Source organism: Ranitomeya variabilis, chromosome 2, assembly GCF_051348905.1.
Source record: "Ranitomeya variabilis isolate aRanVar5 chromosome 2, aRanVar5.hap1, whole genome shotgun sequence".
In the NCBI taxonomy this organism is placed as follows: Eukaryota; Metazoa; Chordata; class Amphibia; order Anura; family Dendrobatidae; genus Ranitomeya; species Ranitomeya variabilis.
This window is the reverse complement of record NC_135233.1, coordinates 870,696,279-870,713,164: the sequence shown is the minus strand read 5'-3', so window position 1 is coordinate 870,713,164 and position 16,886 is coordinate 870,696,279. Positions and strand designations below refer to the sequence as shown.

Genomic DNA, 16,886 nt, shown 5'->3' with positions numbered 1-16,886 from the left:
TTAAAACAAGTCTGTTAAATCAAGGATTGACACGTCACCATTTCTGTATTTATCACCCACTCCTGGTTTTGGCTTACACATACTGAGGAAAAATACTGACCAAATACTGCTAGTGTGAATGTGGCCTAATTCATATTTTATTCACTGAAATCCCTGGTGCTTACATGCAGGAGTCCAGTGGGTGGTCCTACTAGTGAGTGACAGCTGTCTGCATGCAGTCATAGAGGAGACTGATAGCTCCGCCCAGGGTCGACTGGCCCACCGGAGAACCGTAGGATTCTCCGGTGGGCCTAGGCACCGACACCTGCTGGCATACTGGCCAGCAGCTGCCTAGCGCCCCCACTGCTCCAAGGGCCTCCAGAAAGTGGTGTGTGGTGTGCTAATAGCGGCACTCCCAGCAGCTATGGGGCCCCTGAGTCAGGGGGGCCCGACAAGTGTCAGCTGAGCAGCTGCTGGAGACAGGAGCCTGTCCCCGCTGCTAAAGAGATATGAATATTCATGCTTTCCCACGCCCCCTTGGGCGTGGAGAGGAGTGAGTAGCCAAAGCCAAAGATGCTGCTTCCTGGATGTGCTGGGGGGAATGTGTGGAGAGGTGAGTGTTGCTGTGTCTCTGTCTGCCTGCGTGAGTGTATGTGGTGCGGTGATGTGTGTGTGTGTGTGTGGTGCTGTGTGTGTATTGGAGATTGGCAGTGATGTGGGTGATGGAGAGAGCAGTGATGGGAATGGTGGGGGAGAAGGCAACATTGGTGGTGGTGAAAAGGATGATGGGGTGGTGGGGGAGGAGGCAATGATGGTGGTGGTGGAATGGGCAATGATGGGGTGGTGGGGGAGAAGGCAATGATGGTTGGGGTGGAAAGGACAATGGTGGTTGTGGGGGAGGAGGCAATGATGGTGGTGGTGGAATGGGCAATGATGGGGGTGGTGGGGAAGAAAGGAGTGATGGCGTGGTGGAAATGACAATAATGGTAGTGGTGGAAAGGACAATGGTGGTTGTGGGGGAGGAGGCAATGATGGAAGTGGTGGAATGGGCAATGATGGGGGTGGTGGGGAAGAAAGCAATGATGGAGGTAGTGGAAAGGAAAATGATGGTAGTGGTGGAAATGACAATGGTGGTGAGGGAGGAGGCAATGATGGAGGTGGTGGAATGGGCAATGATAGGGGTTGTGGGTGAGAAGGTAATGATGGAGGTGGTGATGAGGACAATGATGGGGGTGGAGGGGGGCTGCATTATACCCTATGAAGGGAGAAGTGTTATACTTTGAGGGGGCTAAATTATATTCTGTGGGGAGGCTGCAATATATTCTGTGTGGGGGCTGCTGTTATGACCCCAATGGCGAGGGTCTCAGAGGAACGTGGAAGTCTGCAGAATACAAAAATCCAGCTCATAGGGCAGTGGTAACTGGGTTGACCATATATCTACTCCTAACGCCAACACTAGAAGTAGCCGGGGATCATTCCTACGTTGATTCTAGATGACACGCGCCAGCCGGAGAATCCAGCCACCCCTAGTAGAGGAAAACAAAAGACCTTTCTTGCCTCCAGAGAAGGGGACCCCAAAGCTGGATAGAAGCCCCCCACAAATAATGACGGTGAGGTAAGAGGAAATGACAAACACAGAAATGAACCAGGTTTAGCACAGAGAGGCCCGCTTACTGATAGCAGAATAAAGAAAGGTAACTTATATGGTCAACAAAAACCCTATCAAAATCCACACTGGAAATTCAAGAACCCCCGAACCGTCTAACGGTCCGGGGGGAGAACACCAGCCCCCCTAGAGCTTCCAGCAAAGGTCAGGATATAGATTTGGAACAAGCTGGACAAAAATACAAAACCAAAACAAATAGCAAAAAGCAAAAGGCAGACTTAGCTGATATAACTGGAACCAGGATCAGTAGACAAGAGCACAGCAGACTAGCTCTGATAACTACGTTGCCAGGCATTGAACTGAAGGTCCAGGGAGCTTATATAGCAACACCCCTAACTAACGACCCAGGTGCGGATAAAAGGAATGACAGAAAAACCAGAGTCAAAAAACTAGTAACCACTAGAGGGAGCAAAAAGCAAATTCACAACAGGCTGCATTATTCTCTCGGGACTACAATAAATTTTGGGGGCAACATAACACTATATGAGGGGGGCTACAGTATATTCTATGGGGAGGCTGCATTATACTCTGAGGGGGCTACAGTATACTGTGTGGAGGGGCTGCATTATACCCTATGAGGGTGCTACATTATATTCTATGGAGGAGGCTGCATTATACCTTATGAAGGGGTTGCATTATAGTTTGTGGGGTGCTGCATTATACCCTAAGAGGGGAGCTGCATTATATTCTATGAGGGGGCTACCCCAACCCCTGCTACATAATTAAGATGTGCACTACCTTATATTATACGCTGATATTAACGTGTTTTACCGCACAATTGGTGGTCTTGTATTTATTTCTATGTAGCTACATAGTGGGCCCCAAGAATGATTTTCTCTGGTGGGCACAAGGTGCCCCAGTCTGACGCTGGCTCCGCCCACTGGACTCAGACATACAAGCACCAAGGATTTTGAACAATAAAATTAAAGTTTTACTGAAAATTTTTCCTCAAAACTCTATTTCTCTCATCTCCACCTGCCCTATAAGCTCCTGCCTGGAGAGCAGACACCATTTCCATGGCAGCTTCCCTGTAACAAACCGGGGGAGCGCCATTGCATTTCTGACACAAGTGGCTCCTCAGGGACCGTGGGTTTATCCCCTACACGCAGGTGCATCACCAGCCATGACTGTAGCCTCACACTCGGCGGCCACAGGCTGAGCCCTGCTACACATGGAGCGCCCTAGGACCCGGCCGCCTGCACCGCGCTCCCTACACCGCCGGGTACTGGGAGCCTTCCAGTGTGCCGGTGCTCGGTCCCGCCCAGGGTACACGGGGCACAGAGTGCCGGGCCCGCTCCTGTGTGGCAGCTGCAGAGGAGGGGTTAGCAGCTTGTTGAATGATCTCACAGACACTCGTGTCACATTGTCTCCAGTGTGCGGGGAGCCCGGCCTCACTCACTCCCACGTCCACACTCCCGGCAGCCATCTCCCACTATCCCGGGGCGGGGAAGGAAGGCGGCAGCCGCAGCTCTGCTCTCATCTGATCCTGCTGCCTGAGTGTGCGAGCGAAGATGGCGGCTCCCATCCCCAGCAAGCCCGGCACCGTAGGGGGAGGCAGCAAACCGGCAGCCCCGGAGCTGGACTTCAGGTCTGGAGCCCGGACCGAAGAATTAAATAAACTCATCGTGGAATTCAGCAAGCACGACCAGCGGGAGTACGACGACCAGCGAGCGCTGGAGATCCACACTGCCAAGGACTTCATCTTCTCCATGCTAGGTGAGTGGCGCCCACCTGTGCCCGCCCGTGACGGCAGCCTGTGCTCCCCGCACACCTGGCGCCGGTCCGCGGGTAACCGCAGCTCTGTGAGCCCGGCCATTGCTCCTCTATTCCTGCTCCATCTCCACTGGCTGCTGGCGACACACGGCGCAATCACACGGTGGCATCCCGGGGACACATGCTGGACCGTGCCCTACACATCCTGCTGCAGTCAGGACCACGGGGATCAATCACAGCTGCTGGCACACTGTCTGTCACCCCCCATCCAGTGCGCGCGCCGTCCGTCACCCCCATCCAGTGTGCGCGCCGTCCGTCCCCCCATCCAGTGTGCACACTGTCCGTCACCCCCATCCAGTGTGCGCGCCGTCCGTCCCCCGCCATCCGGTGAGTGCGCTGTCCGTCACCCCCATCCAGTGAGTGCGCTGTCCGTCCCCCGCCATCCGGTGAGTGCGCTGTCCGTCACCCCCATCCAGTGTGCGCGCCGTCCGTCCCCCGCCATCCGGTGAGTGCGCTGTCCGTCACCCCCATCCAGTGTGCGCGCCGTCCGTCCCCCGCCATCCGGTGAGTGCGCTGTCCGTCACCCCCATCCGGTGTGCGCGCTGTCCGCCACCCCCCATCCGGTGTGCGCGCTGTCCGCCACCCCCCATCCGGTGTGCGCGCTGTCCGCCACCCCCCATCCGGTGTGCGCGCTGTCTGCCACCCCCCATCCGGTGTGCGCGCTGTCCGCCACCCCCCATCCGGTGTGCGCGCTGTCCGCCACCCCCCATCCGGTGTGCGCGCTGTCCGCCACCCCCCATCCGGTGTGCGCGCTGTCCGCCACCCCCCATCCGGTGTGCGCGCTGTCCGCCACCCCCCATCCGGTGTGCGCGCTGTCCGCCACCCCCCATCCGGTGTGCGCGCTGTCCGCCACCCCCCATCCGGTGTGCGCGCTGTCCGCCACCCCCCATCCGGTGTGCACGCTGTCCGTCACCCCCCATCCAGTGTGCGCGCTGTCCGTCACCCCCCATCCAGTGTGCGCGCTGTCCGTCGCCCCCCCATCCAGTCTGCTCGCCATCCGTCGCCCCCCCATCCAGTCTGCTCCTTTGTCCCCCTTTCCCCTCACTGCTCCTCTTTGTCCCCCTTTCCCCTCACTGCTCCTCTTTGTCCCCCTTTCCCCTCACTGCTCCTCTTTGTCCCCCTTTCCCCTCACTGCTCCTCTTTGTCCCCCTTTCCCCTCACTGCTCCTCTTTGTCCCCCTTTCCCCTCACTGCTCCTCTTTGTCCCCCTTTCCGCTCACTGCTCCTCTTTGTCCCCCTTTCCCCTCACTGCTCCTCTTTGTCCCCCTTTCCCCTCACTGCTCCTCTTTGTCCCCCTTTCCCCTCACTGCTCCTCTTTGTCCCCCTTTCCCCTCACTGCTCCTCTTTGTCCCCCTTTCCCCTCACTGCTCCTCTTTGTCCCCCTTTCCCCTCACTGCTCCTCTTTGTCCCCCTTTCCCCTCACTGCTCCTCTTTGTCCCCCTTTCCCCTCACTGCTCCTGTTTGTCCCCCTTTCCCCTCACTGCTCCTGTTTGTCCCCCTTTCCCCTCACTGCTCCTCTTTGTCCCCCTTTCCCCTCACTGCTCCTCTTTGTCCCCCTTTCCCCTCACTGCTCCTCTTTGTCCCCCTTTCCCCTCACTGCTCCTCTTTGTCCCCCTTTCCCCTCACTGCTCCTCTTTGTCCCCCTTTCCCCTCACTGCTCCTCTTTGTCCCCCTTTCCCCTCACTGCTCCTCTTTGTCCCCCTTTCCCCTCACTGCTCCTCTTTGTCCCCCTTTCCCCTCACTGCTCCTCTTTGTCCCCCTTTCCCCTCACTGCTCCTCTTTGTCCCCCTTTCCCCTCACTGCTCCTCTTTGTCCCCCTTTCCCCTCACTGCTCCTCTTTGTCCCCCTTTCCCCTCACTGCTCCTCTTTGTCCCCCTTTCCCCTCACTGCTCCTCTTTGTCCCCCTTTCCCCTCACTGCTCCTCTTTGTCCCCCTTTCCCCTCACTGCTCCTCTTTGTCCCCCTTTCCCCTCACTGCTCCTCTTTGTCCCCCTTTCCCCTCACTGCTCCTCTTTGTCCCCCTTTCCCCTCACTGCTCCTCTTTGTCCCCCTTTCCCCTCACTGCTCCTCTTTGTCCCCCTTTCCCCTCACTGCTCCTCTTTGTCCCCCTTTCCCCTCACTGCTCCTCTTTGTCCCCCTTTCCCCTCACTGCTCCTCTTTGTCCCCCTTTCCCCTCACTGCTCCTCTTTGTCCCCCTTTCCCCTCACTGCTCCTCTTTGTCCCCCTTTCCCCTCACTGCTCCTCTTTGTCCCCCTTTCCCCTCACTGCTCCTCTTTGTCCCCCTTTCCCCTCACTGCTCCTCTTTGTCCCCCTTTCCCCTCACTGCTCCTCTTTGTCCCCCTTTCCCCTCACTGCTCCTCTTTGTCCCCCTTTCCCCTCACTGCTCCTCTTTGTCCCCCTTTCCCCTCACTGCTCCTCTTTGTCCCCCTTTCCCCTCACTGCTCCTCTTTGTCCCCCTTTCCCCTCATGTCTCTCTTTTGTCCCCCTTTTGCTTTCCTCACAATGCTTACTTTTTTCCTCTTTCCCCTCATTTGTTTATTCCCGGAGTTATGTTGGCCCAGTTTTATTGCTGAGACTTGAAGGATCTGCATACCTTCTTCAGTATTTTCTTGCCTGCAGGAAAGGTGTAGCATTCTTACTTGTAGGAGTGCCAGTCTGTGCCATTACCCATTAGCTTTCAGTATTTCTGGCTATTCGTTATGTACACTCATTCAGTGATGCGCATCTACTGTGGAGCGCTTTGTAAAGTGCTGCCATTACACTGGAGTTTTGCTAATATGTTCCACTTTTACTGTTCATGTCACAAACCCCGCAGATTTGCGCCCCATTTGCTTATGTTCTTAGAGGCTGCTACACTTCTTGCCATTCATGTGATGTTGCCTGCTACTAGCACTTGTGTATTACATATGAGCAGCTGTCACCATGTACACTGGGAAGTATATAATAACCCTTTGTCACAACTTGTATCGAAGTCTGAACATGAAGCTTTGAGTAAATCTCCTTATGGGTATTCTGTATAGCTGGATTTATCATTTAAAAGGGGTTTTTCCTGCAGTAAATGTTGACAGCTGGGAACCTCTTTATCAGTAGAAGGGGATATCTGAGCAACACACTGATGAAAAGCTTTGGCTATTTTCACACTAGCGTTTTTCGGCGGACGTCGCAATGCGTCGTTTAGGAGAAAAAACGCATCCTGCAAAGTTGTCTGCTTGATGCGTTTTTTCCCCATAGACTTACATTACCGACGCATCGCCACACGTCGCAACCGTCGTGCGACGGTTGCGTCGTGTTTTGGCGGACCGCCGGCACAAAAAAAGTTACATGTAACGTTTTTTTGTGCGTCTAGTCCGCCATTTTCGACCGCGCATGCGCAGCCGAAACTCCGCCCCCTCCTCCCCGGACCTTACAATGGGGCAGCGGAAGCGTCGTAAGACTGCTTCCGCTGCCCCCGTTGTGCTTTTTTTTTCACAGCATGCGTCAGTACGTCGGCCCGACGCACTGCAACGGGGCCGTACCGACGCTAGTGTGAAAGTAGCCTTTATTGGAGTGATGGTAGAGCATACACCCTGCCATTTTCTTCATTGGCTGTTTCTATCAGACCCACAGAAAACTACAGTACTTACAGTGGCTTGCGAATGTATTCACCCCCTTGGCATTTTTTATGTTCTCAATTGGATTAAGGTCTGAGCTTTGACTAGGCCACTCCAAAACATTTACACTTTTCTCCTTAAACCACTTGTGCTGCTTTAGCAGTATGCTTTGGGTCATTGTCTAATTGGAAGGCGAACCTCCTTCCCAGTCTTAAATCACTGACAGAATGAAACCGGTTTTGCTCAAGAATATCCCTGTATTTCGCACCATCCATCTTCCCCTCGACTCAAACCATTTTCCCTGTCCCTGCTGCCGAAAAACATCCCCATTGCATGATGCTGCCACCACCATGTTTCACTGTGGGGATTGTTTTCTTATGTTTACCTTGTTGGGCAAAAAGTTCAGTTTTGGTCTTCTCTGACCACAGCACCTTCCTCCATACATTTGGGGAGGTTTCCTCGTGTCTTTTGGCAAACTCAAAACAAGCCTTACAATTTTTGTGTGCAAGTAAAGGCTTTTTTTTCTGCCCACTCTTCCATAAAGGCCACCTCTATAGAGTGTATGGCTTATTGTGGTCTTATGGACAGTCACTCCGCAGCTCCTTCAGGGTTACCTTTGGTCTCTGTTCTGCCTCCCTGATTAATGCCTTCTTTTGCCGGGCTGAAAGTTTGTGTGTGGAACTCTCTTGGCAGGTCTGTTGTGATTCCATGTTCTTTCCATTTGATGATAATGGATTTGATGGTGCTCTGGGGGATCATCAGAGATTGGGATATTTTTGTGACCTAACCCTGACTTGTACTTCTGAACAACTTTGTCCCTGACTTGTTTGGAGATCTCCTTGGTCATCATGGTGTTTGGTTAGTGAAGCCTCTTGCTTTATGGTGTTACAGCCTCTGTGACCTTTCAGAAAAGATGTGTATATACTGACAGACCGTGTGACATTAGATTGCACACGGGTGGGCTTCTTTTCACTAAGGCTACTTTCACACTAGCGTCGTGCACTGCACGTCGCTATGCGTCGTTTTGCAGAAAAAACGCATCCTGCAAAAATGCTTGCAGGATGCGTTTTTTCTCCATAGACTTTTATTAGCGACGCAGTGCGACGCATTGCCACACGTCGCAACCGTCGTGCGATGGTTGCGTCGGACCGTCGCCACCAAAAAACGTTGCTTGTAACGTTTTTTGGTGCGTCGTTCCCGTCTTTTCCGACCGCGCATGCGCAGCCGGAACTCCGCCCCCGCCTCCCCGCACCTCACAATGGGGCAGCGGATGCGTTGGAAAACTGCATCCGCTGCCCCCGTTGTGCGGCGCTTTCACAGCTAGCGTCGGTGCGACGTGCAGTGCACGACGCTAGTGTGAAAGTAGCCTAAGCATGTGACTTATTGAGGTAATTGCTTGCACCAGAAATGGCACATGGCAATTTTATTTACTTGATCCCATAAATGTAATTTATGCCTATATTTTTCTCACTTCACCAACTTGGACTATTTAGTGCTGATGCATCATGCACAAATCTGATTACACAAATATAAAAACACAGGTTGTTATGTAACCAAATAGGTAAAAAAGCGAAGGCCAACGGGGTTGTGTGTGAATACTTTTGCAAGCCACTGTGGTGGTGCATGCTAGACCACCACCCCAATAAAGCTTCTCCTCATGGCCGTTATGGAGTGAGTGGTTAGATGAATCTCGGGATCCTCTTTGTAAAGTGTTACTCCCATTGGCTATCCCAACAGTTGGACCCCTACTGATCCCAAGTACAGGGGGTTCGGAAAGGATTAGTGGCTGGATTTGACTCTACAGGACTGGATAAAGCGCTGTCCTCTACTATCTCTGGCATCTCCATGGAGAATGAAGGGGGAGTCCACGCTTGTCTGGCACTCCATTTAGGCTGGGCATTTCCAATATCCAAGCCGTCTGACTGCTGCGAGTAACCCATTAATGTGGTAGTGCTGCCCCCCGTCAGACTTTGGCCACCTGTCTTGCAGATAGGTGGTAAGTGACGTCTACTAGAGAGGCCGCCTCGGCACAATGGTGACCCCGTGGAGGAGAGGCTCTGCTGTATGTTCTTCTCTTGTTGCTGGTGCCATAGTTGCCAGCATGGGGCGCCTGGGTGGGAATATACAGTGCAGCTACTAAAAAAGGCCCTACTTGTCCTTCACAGTCAGATGTGACCTGTAAGCAGTGTTTTCTCCACCTAGTTGGAGTACAGAGGAATCACAACGGTGTACATTGCACACTGTCACGATTGGGCGATTTGCAGTCGCATGTCTAGAGCCCAAAAACCCTCTTTAATAGGTTTACATGGCATCCCTTGGGCAGACAACACCGCTCTGCTACAACTACGTGTCTTGGTATGGGAAAACTGTACTTTTCGTCTCGTTGGCTAATATAATGTTTAGTCTTCAGCAGCCGAGTGGATGAAGCACGGTGAACACGTAACTGTATGTTTCTATTTCATGGTTAAAATAAGTGTTTAGAAAAATAGGTCATTCAGGCAAAATGCATGGATTTCCCTGTTCAGTAATTGACTGTCAACACAATTAGGAGCATCCGCCGTCTTTCTCATAGGATGTGATTGGAAAGATCCCGTAACCTTCTGTTCTGTTCCAAGTAATCAGCGCCTGCTCATGTCCTTCCGTGGGAATCGCACTTGTCTAGGAAAGAGAAAACTGATATTGTATGTTCTTCTGAAGAATTATGCCAGGAGTCATGTGCTTTAGCAATTCCACGTTCTCAGAGAGGACCCGTCTCTGGAGATGAGCAGGACTCTTAGGGTATGTCTCCACGGTACGGATGGGCGGCGGTATCGCCGCAGCGGCGAAGCCGCTCGGCGCTAAGCCCCGCCCCCTTAATGGGACGCGATCATGCCGGATGTGTTAACTCTTCACATCCGGGATGATCGCTCTCTCCCATAGGGCCCTGTGATATGCCTTGCGGGGACGCTGCGTCCCCGCAAGGTGTACGGGCATGCTGCGATCTGAAAAGACGCGCAGCATGTCCGTAGTCGCAGGGCCACCGCGTGCGGGTTTCCACGCATAGTGGAGACAGGATTTCATCAAATCCCCTCCACTATGCTGGAACATCTGGACGCTGCTTGTTTGACGCTGCAGCGCTGCGCAGCGTCAAACAAGCAGCGTTTCCTGAACGTGGAAACATACCCTTATCCAACCGCCATCGGCAGCATTATCTGGAAGCAGAGACCCTGATTCCAGAGATGTGACACTTACCGTAGGTTAGCGGGGCAGCAGTTGTGATAAAATCACAGATTTCTCTGTACCAGTGCTGTAAATACTGATAACTGTATAACCCCACTCACACCACTGATTGGCTGCTTTCTGTGTACACTGTGCATAGGCAGAAAACTTCTAATCAGTGCTCAGGGCATGGTAGGACTAGGAGGCACAAGACACTTAGTTCTCTAGAAATAATTTTTTTGCTGATAAGACACTAATTTTATTGAAACCGCAATATACAGCCTAGTAAGTGAGACATCGCTGCAATCAGGGTTTCAGCCCCTACACTATGCTGCTCTTGGATTGCATAGAAAAATCTGCTGACAGATTCCCTTTACTATGTTTTTTATTCCTTTAAATCCCTGCTTATTCTGAGTTTAGGAGTCCAGTAGGCGGTCCTGTTTATTGCCCACTTTGTGTTTGATTTCATGCACTGTCAGTGAGTCGGACCGGCGCCCACTGGACACCTAAGCCCAGAAATAACGCAATGAATAAAATACATGTTGTTTTGTGGGAAACGATTCCGTGCAATATACCAACCTGCTCCGCTCTTGTTTCTCTCTGACTTGCTGTACATACATGTCCGGTTTGATATAAACCTGATCTAGTAGAGTTTGCATAGCTTTATCCTGAATCCTGTCCCATCTAGAAGTGCCGGGAATAATGTTTGGACACACATGGTGCTGGTAATGTCTGAGCAGCCCACCTCTCCCTGCGCTGTGTGCTAGAACACGCATAGATTGGAATCGCCACGGAATATCTTCTAGATGCAAAAGTCGATGGCTTGGTTTCATGTATAGGCTGTGGCATGTCCTGAGAATCCTGTCTCGGCATGTTGTCTGCCCCAAGAATTTGATTTCATGATGTCTGGATTATAAATGCTTAGCTTCCAGCAAAATACATAAAGATAACCCATGAAGATATGTTGTATCTCTTATATAGAGAAGCCATGGAAATGGCGCTGGAAGTCCACAGGGTGCACTGTCTCCGAGCTGCTGCTTCTTTTCTTTTTTTGCCCTGAAGGCTAAGTACACACATGGGTGCCCACTGTGGGGTGCATACAGTCAATAGGTGTGCACCTAGTGGTTGCCAGTAATGATGGGTGTCGAGTAGTGATGAGCGACCGTGCTCGGATAAGGTGTTATATGAGCATGCTCGGCTGCTAACGGAGTTTCTGGTGTGCTCGAATATTATGTTCGAGTCCCTGCGCCAGCATGTCTCGTGGCTGTTGGACAGACAGTCCCTGAATGTGTTGCGGCTTTAGAACAGCAGTGAGACGCACAGTTGCAGGGACTAATGTATTTTTTGCACACACCAAAGTCACTCGGTTAGCACATGAGCATGCTCATATAACACCTTATCCGAGCACGGTCGCTCATCACTAATTCGGCATCTGTCCACTAAAGGGGTCCATTGCATAAAGGAAAAGCAGAGTATACCACAAGGTCCACATTTCTTTACAGTGGCCCACTGCCCACAGTAGAGTAAGCTATATGCAGATGCATACCTGTCAGATGGAGGCTGAAGAAACACACTTCTTGACCCTGCCTTAAATGGGGGCCCATGGGATTATTCTGGAATATGTTGGGGGCAATCCCCTGCGGTCTAGGCGTCATGCCTCATCAGTGTGCACCCTTGGTTCTGCATGGTGAAATATGTTTTTCAGCATGGCCGGATGACCGGATCATGCAGCTTTATATGAAAATCCCTATGTATTATAATTGCCAGACCTGAAATAACAAGCACTTTACACCTATTGTGTCCCCCTATTTCCTTGTAGATTGTAAGCTTGCGAGCAGGGACCTCACTCCTAATGTCACTGTTTAAATTGTCTTAACTTGTATTGAATTTGTCTGTATATGTCCCCGCTTAATTGTAAAGTGCTGCGGAATATGTTGGCGCTATATAAATAAAAATTATTATTATTATTACTATTCTGGCCAGCAGTGTGATTGTGAAGGCTCATGTTCTCGGTAGTCCATACTGTTGCCGTACTGTGGGCCATGGATTTCTATGATGTAGGTGCATCAGCTGCAACCTCTGCTTAGCGTCCAAGCAGCTCATTGATAGTATCAGGGTTAGTGAAGACGGCTGCCTGTTTTTCTTACTGGCCATTGAAATGTTTATTTCTAGTGAATGGGCGGGGATGAAATAAATCAAGGGGGTTAATAATAGATAAGTGTGGAGGTCTTCTAGAAGAAAGACACTTTGCATGGATGTCTTTGATGGAGGTAGTAAGTTGTCCAAGAAAGCAGGTGACTCTTGGGTCTCATTCCAAGTCGGACCGTACAAGAATAATGGCTGGCTTTGATTAGTATTTTTGGTTTGCTTTTCACCAGAGTATATGATCACTGTGTTAGTTTTTTTATTATCAGTGTTTCATATAGTTTTTTATTGTATGGGGGGAAAAATATGGACGTTTCTGAAACTTCTAGCCTGTGAAAAATAGACAGATGGCATCCAAGCGCTGTCTGATTTTTAGTAATTCATTTTTTTAATGTAATAATAATCTTTATTTTTATATAGCGCTAACCTATTCCACAGCGCTTTACAGTTTTGCACCCATTATCATGCATCTATATGTACTTAGATTTGCATTCGGACATGTCTCAGTGTTTGTGTGGACCGGCTCGGCTTGCAAAGTACACTGTGTACCCATTATAGTCTCTGGGTCTGTTCATGTGTTGTGTCCTTGAAAAACACAGAAGTTGTAAATGACAAACTCGTGTCTGAATAAGCCCTTAGATATTTCCTCTTGGCTGTGACTCCTACTAAACACACAGGTTAATGTGTGACAATCCAGCTGCTTTCCTTGGATATTCTACCCAAGACTTTGCCCTAATTTCTGTGGATATTTTTGCTTATTGTTTCTTTGGTACTTGGTGACTTTTGTCCTTCAGTACAATCATATTTGCACAGATGTGATTGTTATTCCTCTTAATTTTTCTCTTTTACTCTCCGTTAACTTTGTAGTTCATATTTTATTATTCAATAAAAGTATTTGATTATTGTGGTTGTGAAGGTTAATACTCCAATGATATGGTTTGTAGGTAGATACCGGTGATGAATATTTTCTTGTAAGACCCTTTTTCTGAAATGGTTCCACTTCTATGAGTTTGAGTAATCGGGATATTGTCATTTTTATCGGCTCGTGTATGTCCACAATTTCTAGCAGAAAATGCTTCAAATTCCATTTCTCCTCCCTAAATGTAATTTTGTTCTGTCGGCTTTATGAATACATTTTCCACTGCCCCAGGACTTAACCAGTACATCTCCAGGGTGTTGCTCCCTGGAGAAGTGACCTTTGCTGGAGGGATGGGGGTTGGTTTCTTGGGAATGTGCATTTCCAGGTATGAAAAGCCCCATTGGCCAAGTCGTCCATGTAACCAGGGAGTCTGATATGAAATAACACTGGATGTATTCATAAATTATTAGTTTTTCTCATTAGCATTGGGTTCCTGAGTCGAGAAGTTTGGCTTCTGAAAGAGGACATTGTTTTGTTGTATGCGGGGCCATGAAATAAGGCTTGAGTAACAAAAAAGGCTAGTGTTGGGAATTAGCATAAATCACGTATTCATCAGACGAGTACAAAGCTGTTTTGGCCTAATGGGCCATTTATGATCATCATGAATATTATTTTCATTTGTGTCACTCTCCTATTTTCCAATCCAATTTCTGTTTTCAGGCGGCGCTGAATGAAATCTGCGATCCTGCCGTGTGAAAGATGTATGATTGTATTAGGCTCTCGCTGTCATCTGCAGGCAGCTGGGGGCAGTATCCATGGCTCTGAAACGCTCACATTATCCCCATGATACATGAGCCTCCTCTGTAGTTTTCATTCTTTATTAAAATAAACCCATCACCCAGTAGTTGCTAGACAGCAGCGGCGCTCCTCAGTATGACTTCAAGGCTTTACGGATTGATGGTTCTTCTAAAGCAGAGTTTACAGTGGCAAATAATCCAATATTGGTTGCTATTAAATGTGTTTTCTAGATTATGTGGTCAAGTGATATGCAGCATTAACCCCGGCAGTATTGGCCTGCGTATCATACATGTCTGCCAGACTTCACACTTGTCTCTGGCTTCTGATTAACCATAATAGTTTTTAAATATTTTGATTTATCGTTGCTATACTGTACAGTACCCATGATCCAGCGATGATTCCTAACGTTGCGCAAATCTTCTGATGGATTTTGATACCATGAAGAGAAACAATGATTCCCAATCTGGATCTTGATTTTTAAAGGACACTTCCACGTAACCGAGGCTGTGGAGTCGGAGTCAGCGTTGGTGTCATGGAAATTGAGGAGTCGACTCCACAGCCCTGCACGTAACCCTGTATGTGCTGGTGCATTTTAAACATTAGATTGTTGGCCCATCTTACTGAAATTTGTAGGTTTTGCTGCATATAATGCAATGTATATGGGAGTCTCCTGACACTCTGGCTACATTAAATACTTAAATATGTATGGGGGAGTCAGATGATTTAAGGTGACTGGGCACCTTCACTCTGTTTCCCCTCCATCAAATGAATAGGAGCTGATCTGCTGTGCTGCATGGTTCCTAATAAATAGTTTAAAGGGCATGTCCGACACTTTAATACTGATGGCCTATCCTTAGGATAGGTCTTCAATACCAGATCGGTGGGTGCTGGGCTAGGCACCCCACTGACCAGCTGTTCCCAGGGTCTGCGGCTGCCAGATGTGCATTATAGCAGAGTGGAGCAGTACTGCAGATCCATACCTAGTCACCCAGATAGGGTTGGATGTGCAGTAGCCGGCCGTGGCCTGGATGTAGTTGGTGGAGCTGTCCTGTGCAGCTCCTCAACTGATCACATCTGGACGCGCCCAGGAGCAGCTGATGGATGGGGATGCCAAATGTCGTACCCCCCCACCGATGTAGCATTGATGACCTAGCCTAAGGATAGGCCATCAATATTAAAGTACCGGACATCCCCTTTAAGGAGCACTGCTGTTACGTTCTGTACCCTTACATCCAACCTGCACTGGTAACAACTGATTGTTGAGGGTGCTGGGTGTTGACCTTTTATAATAATAGGTCTCAAACATCAGATAGTGGACAAGATGGTGATATACGGTACATACGGTTCATTCCCAGTTATGTCAGTAAGACCACCATTACACACTAGATATTTGTGGCCTCCTTCATGTCTTTTGTAGTGATCTAGAAAGAGAAACAAACAAAAAACCCTTTGTTTCTGATTGCTTTACTATCTGATGTACAGTTTGAGGCTAAAATATTGAATTAAGACGTTTGTCCTTATTTGACTGTATAGTCGGTGGAATAAGATATTTTTTATATTTTTTTTTTAGCTTGTTCTCAGCTGGGCTTTTTATATTCATTTTCACTTGTCTTTGGAGGAATCTGTAATAACTTATAGATTGGAGGGGTTTTGAGTGCTAGGACCCCCGCTGATCTGTAAGTCGCCTGTCCTGTGGATAAGTGATAACTTCTTATCACCGCAGAACACCTTCATTGCTCCCACCTTCATTGTCCCTCTTTCATAGATCTTTAGCTGTATATTTGCCACCTGTCTGGCATGGTGGTTTGGGGGGTGGCTTCCCATTTTAGGATCGTAAATGTTAGCATTTTACAGCATATGTTAGCATATACCGTAAGGGGCTGACTGGAGATCTTAACCTATTTCTTTCCAGACCTGACAGGAGCCGGTTTCTCCTTCTGAGGAGCAGGGCGCCCTCCTACTGAAGCTTGCACTTGAGCCATTTCATTGTCTCCAAGATTCGACACGACTTTGTGTTGCCTCGAGCCCGTGATCCGTCCGTTCACTATTTGCCAAGAGCAGCATTCAGACCAGTGCCGCTCCTTCCAGCCATTCCTTCCAGAAGCTCAATTGGCCTCTTGTGAAAGTTGTCTCTGATCTTCTAGAGAAATGCCTTTGATGGCTCTCCAAGCCTTTACCACACAATATGTCAGGCTTCCAGGAATAACAAATGTGGGCCCAGGTACCTGCTGGTGGCGTCAGGTCTCACTCTCGCTAATAGGCCCCGTTAGTATTCTGTGTTTCTGGCTGGTTAGTGACAGAAGAGGACGCCGTCTGGCATCAGGCTCTGCCAGCTGCACAACTCTTGGCTCTGCGCTTTGGCATTGGAACAGCGCTTCCTCTACTCACGGCCTCCAAGATTTCGCTGTATGTTGTGTGATTAGTGCGATCGAAGGCAAATCGCTGTAATGAGGAAATAGTTGTGCAGGTTTTCACCTCGCCAAAGCATCACATAAACCTTGATTGATTTTCAGCTCTGAAGGGTAGCCATGTTTGTCGGTGACAATTGTTCTCGTCGGGCTCTGGATTATTTCCCTGCGTGACACAAGTCTAGAAGGCACGTTATGTGACGGCTTGGTGCCTGTGACTTGTATTGTGCACACTATTAGCACAGCTGCTTATCGGTATGTTTTCTGCCCGTTTATGTCACTTCTCTTGTGGTTAAGTAAAACTGACTGCAGCAAATGGCTTGCACTTAGAAATCGTAATATTGTGTGTTTTCTTTAAAACGCGGACTGGCGCTGCTAGGGACAGTATTGTGTGCGCAGCTCGCCAATCACAGCAGCGCCGTATTCCAGACATGGTCTCCGTTCGGAGAATTGCCTTCATAATATTGCCACC

The 16,886-nt window shown here is 49.5% G+C and overlaps 1 protein-coding gene across 1 annotated transcript in view; it reads left to right on the top strand.

The window, feature by feature from the left end:
* Positions 1–2,736: 2,736 nt before the first annotated feature.
* Positions 2,737–16,886, top strand: part of MB21D2 (Mab-21 domain containing 2) — a 129,785-nt gene continuing 115,635 nt past the window's right edge. The window contains exon 1 of the mRNA XM_077290314.1: positions 2,737–3,361. Within this exon, the coding sequence (XP_077146429.1) occupies positions 3,157–3,361 (205 nt within the window). The 5' untranslated portion in view covers positions 2,737–3,156. The remainder of the gene's footprint in view (positions 3,362–16,886) is intronic.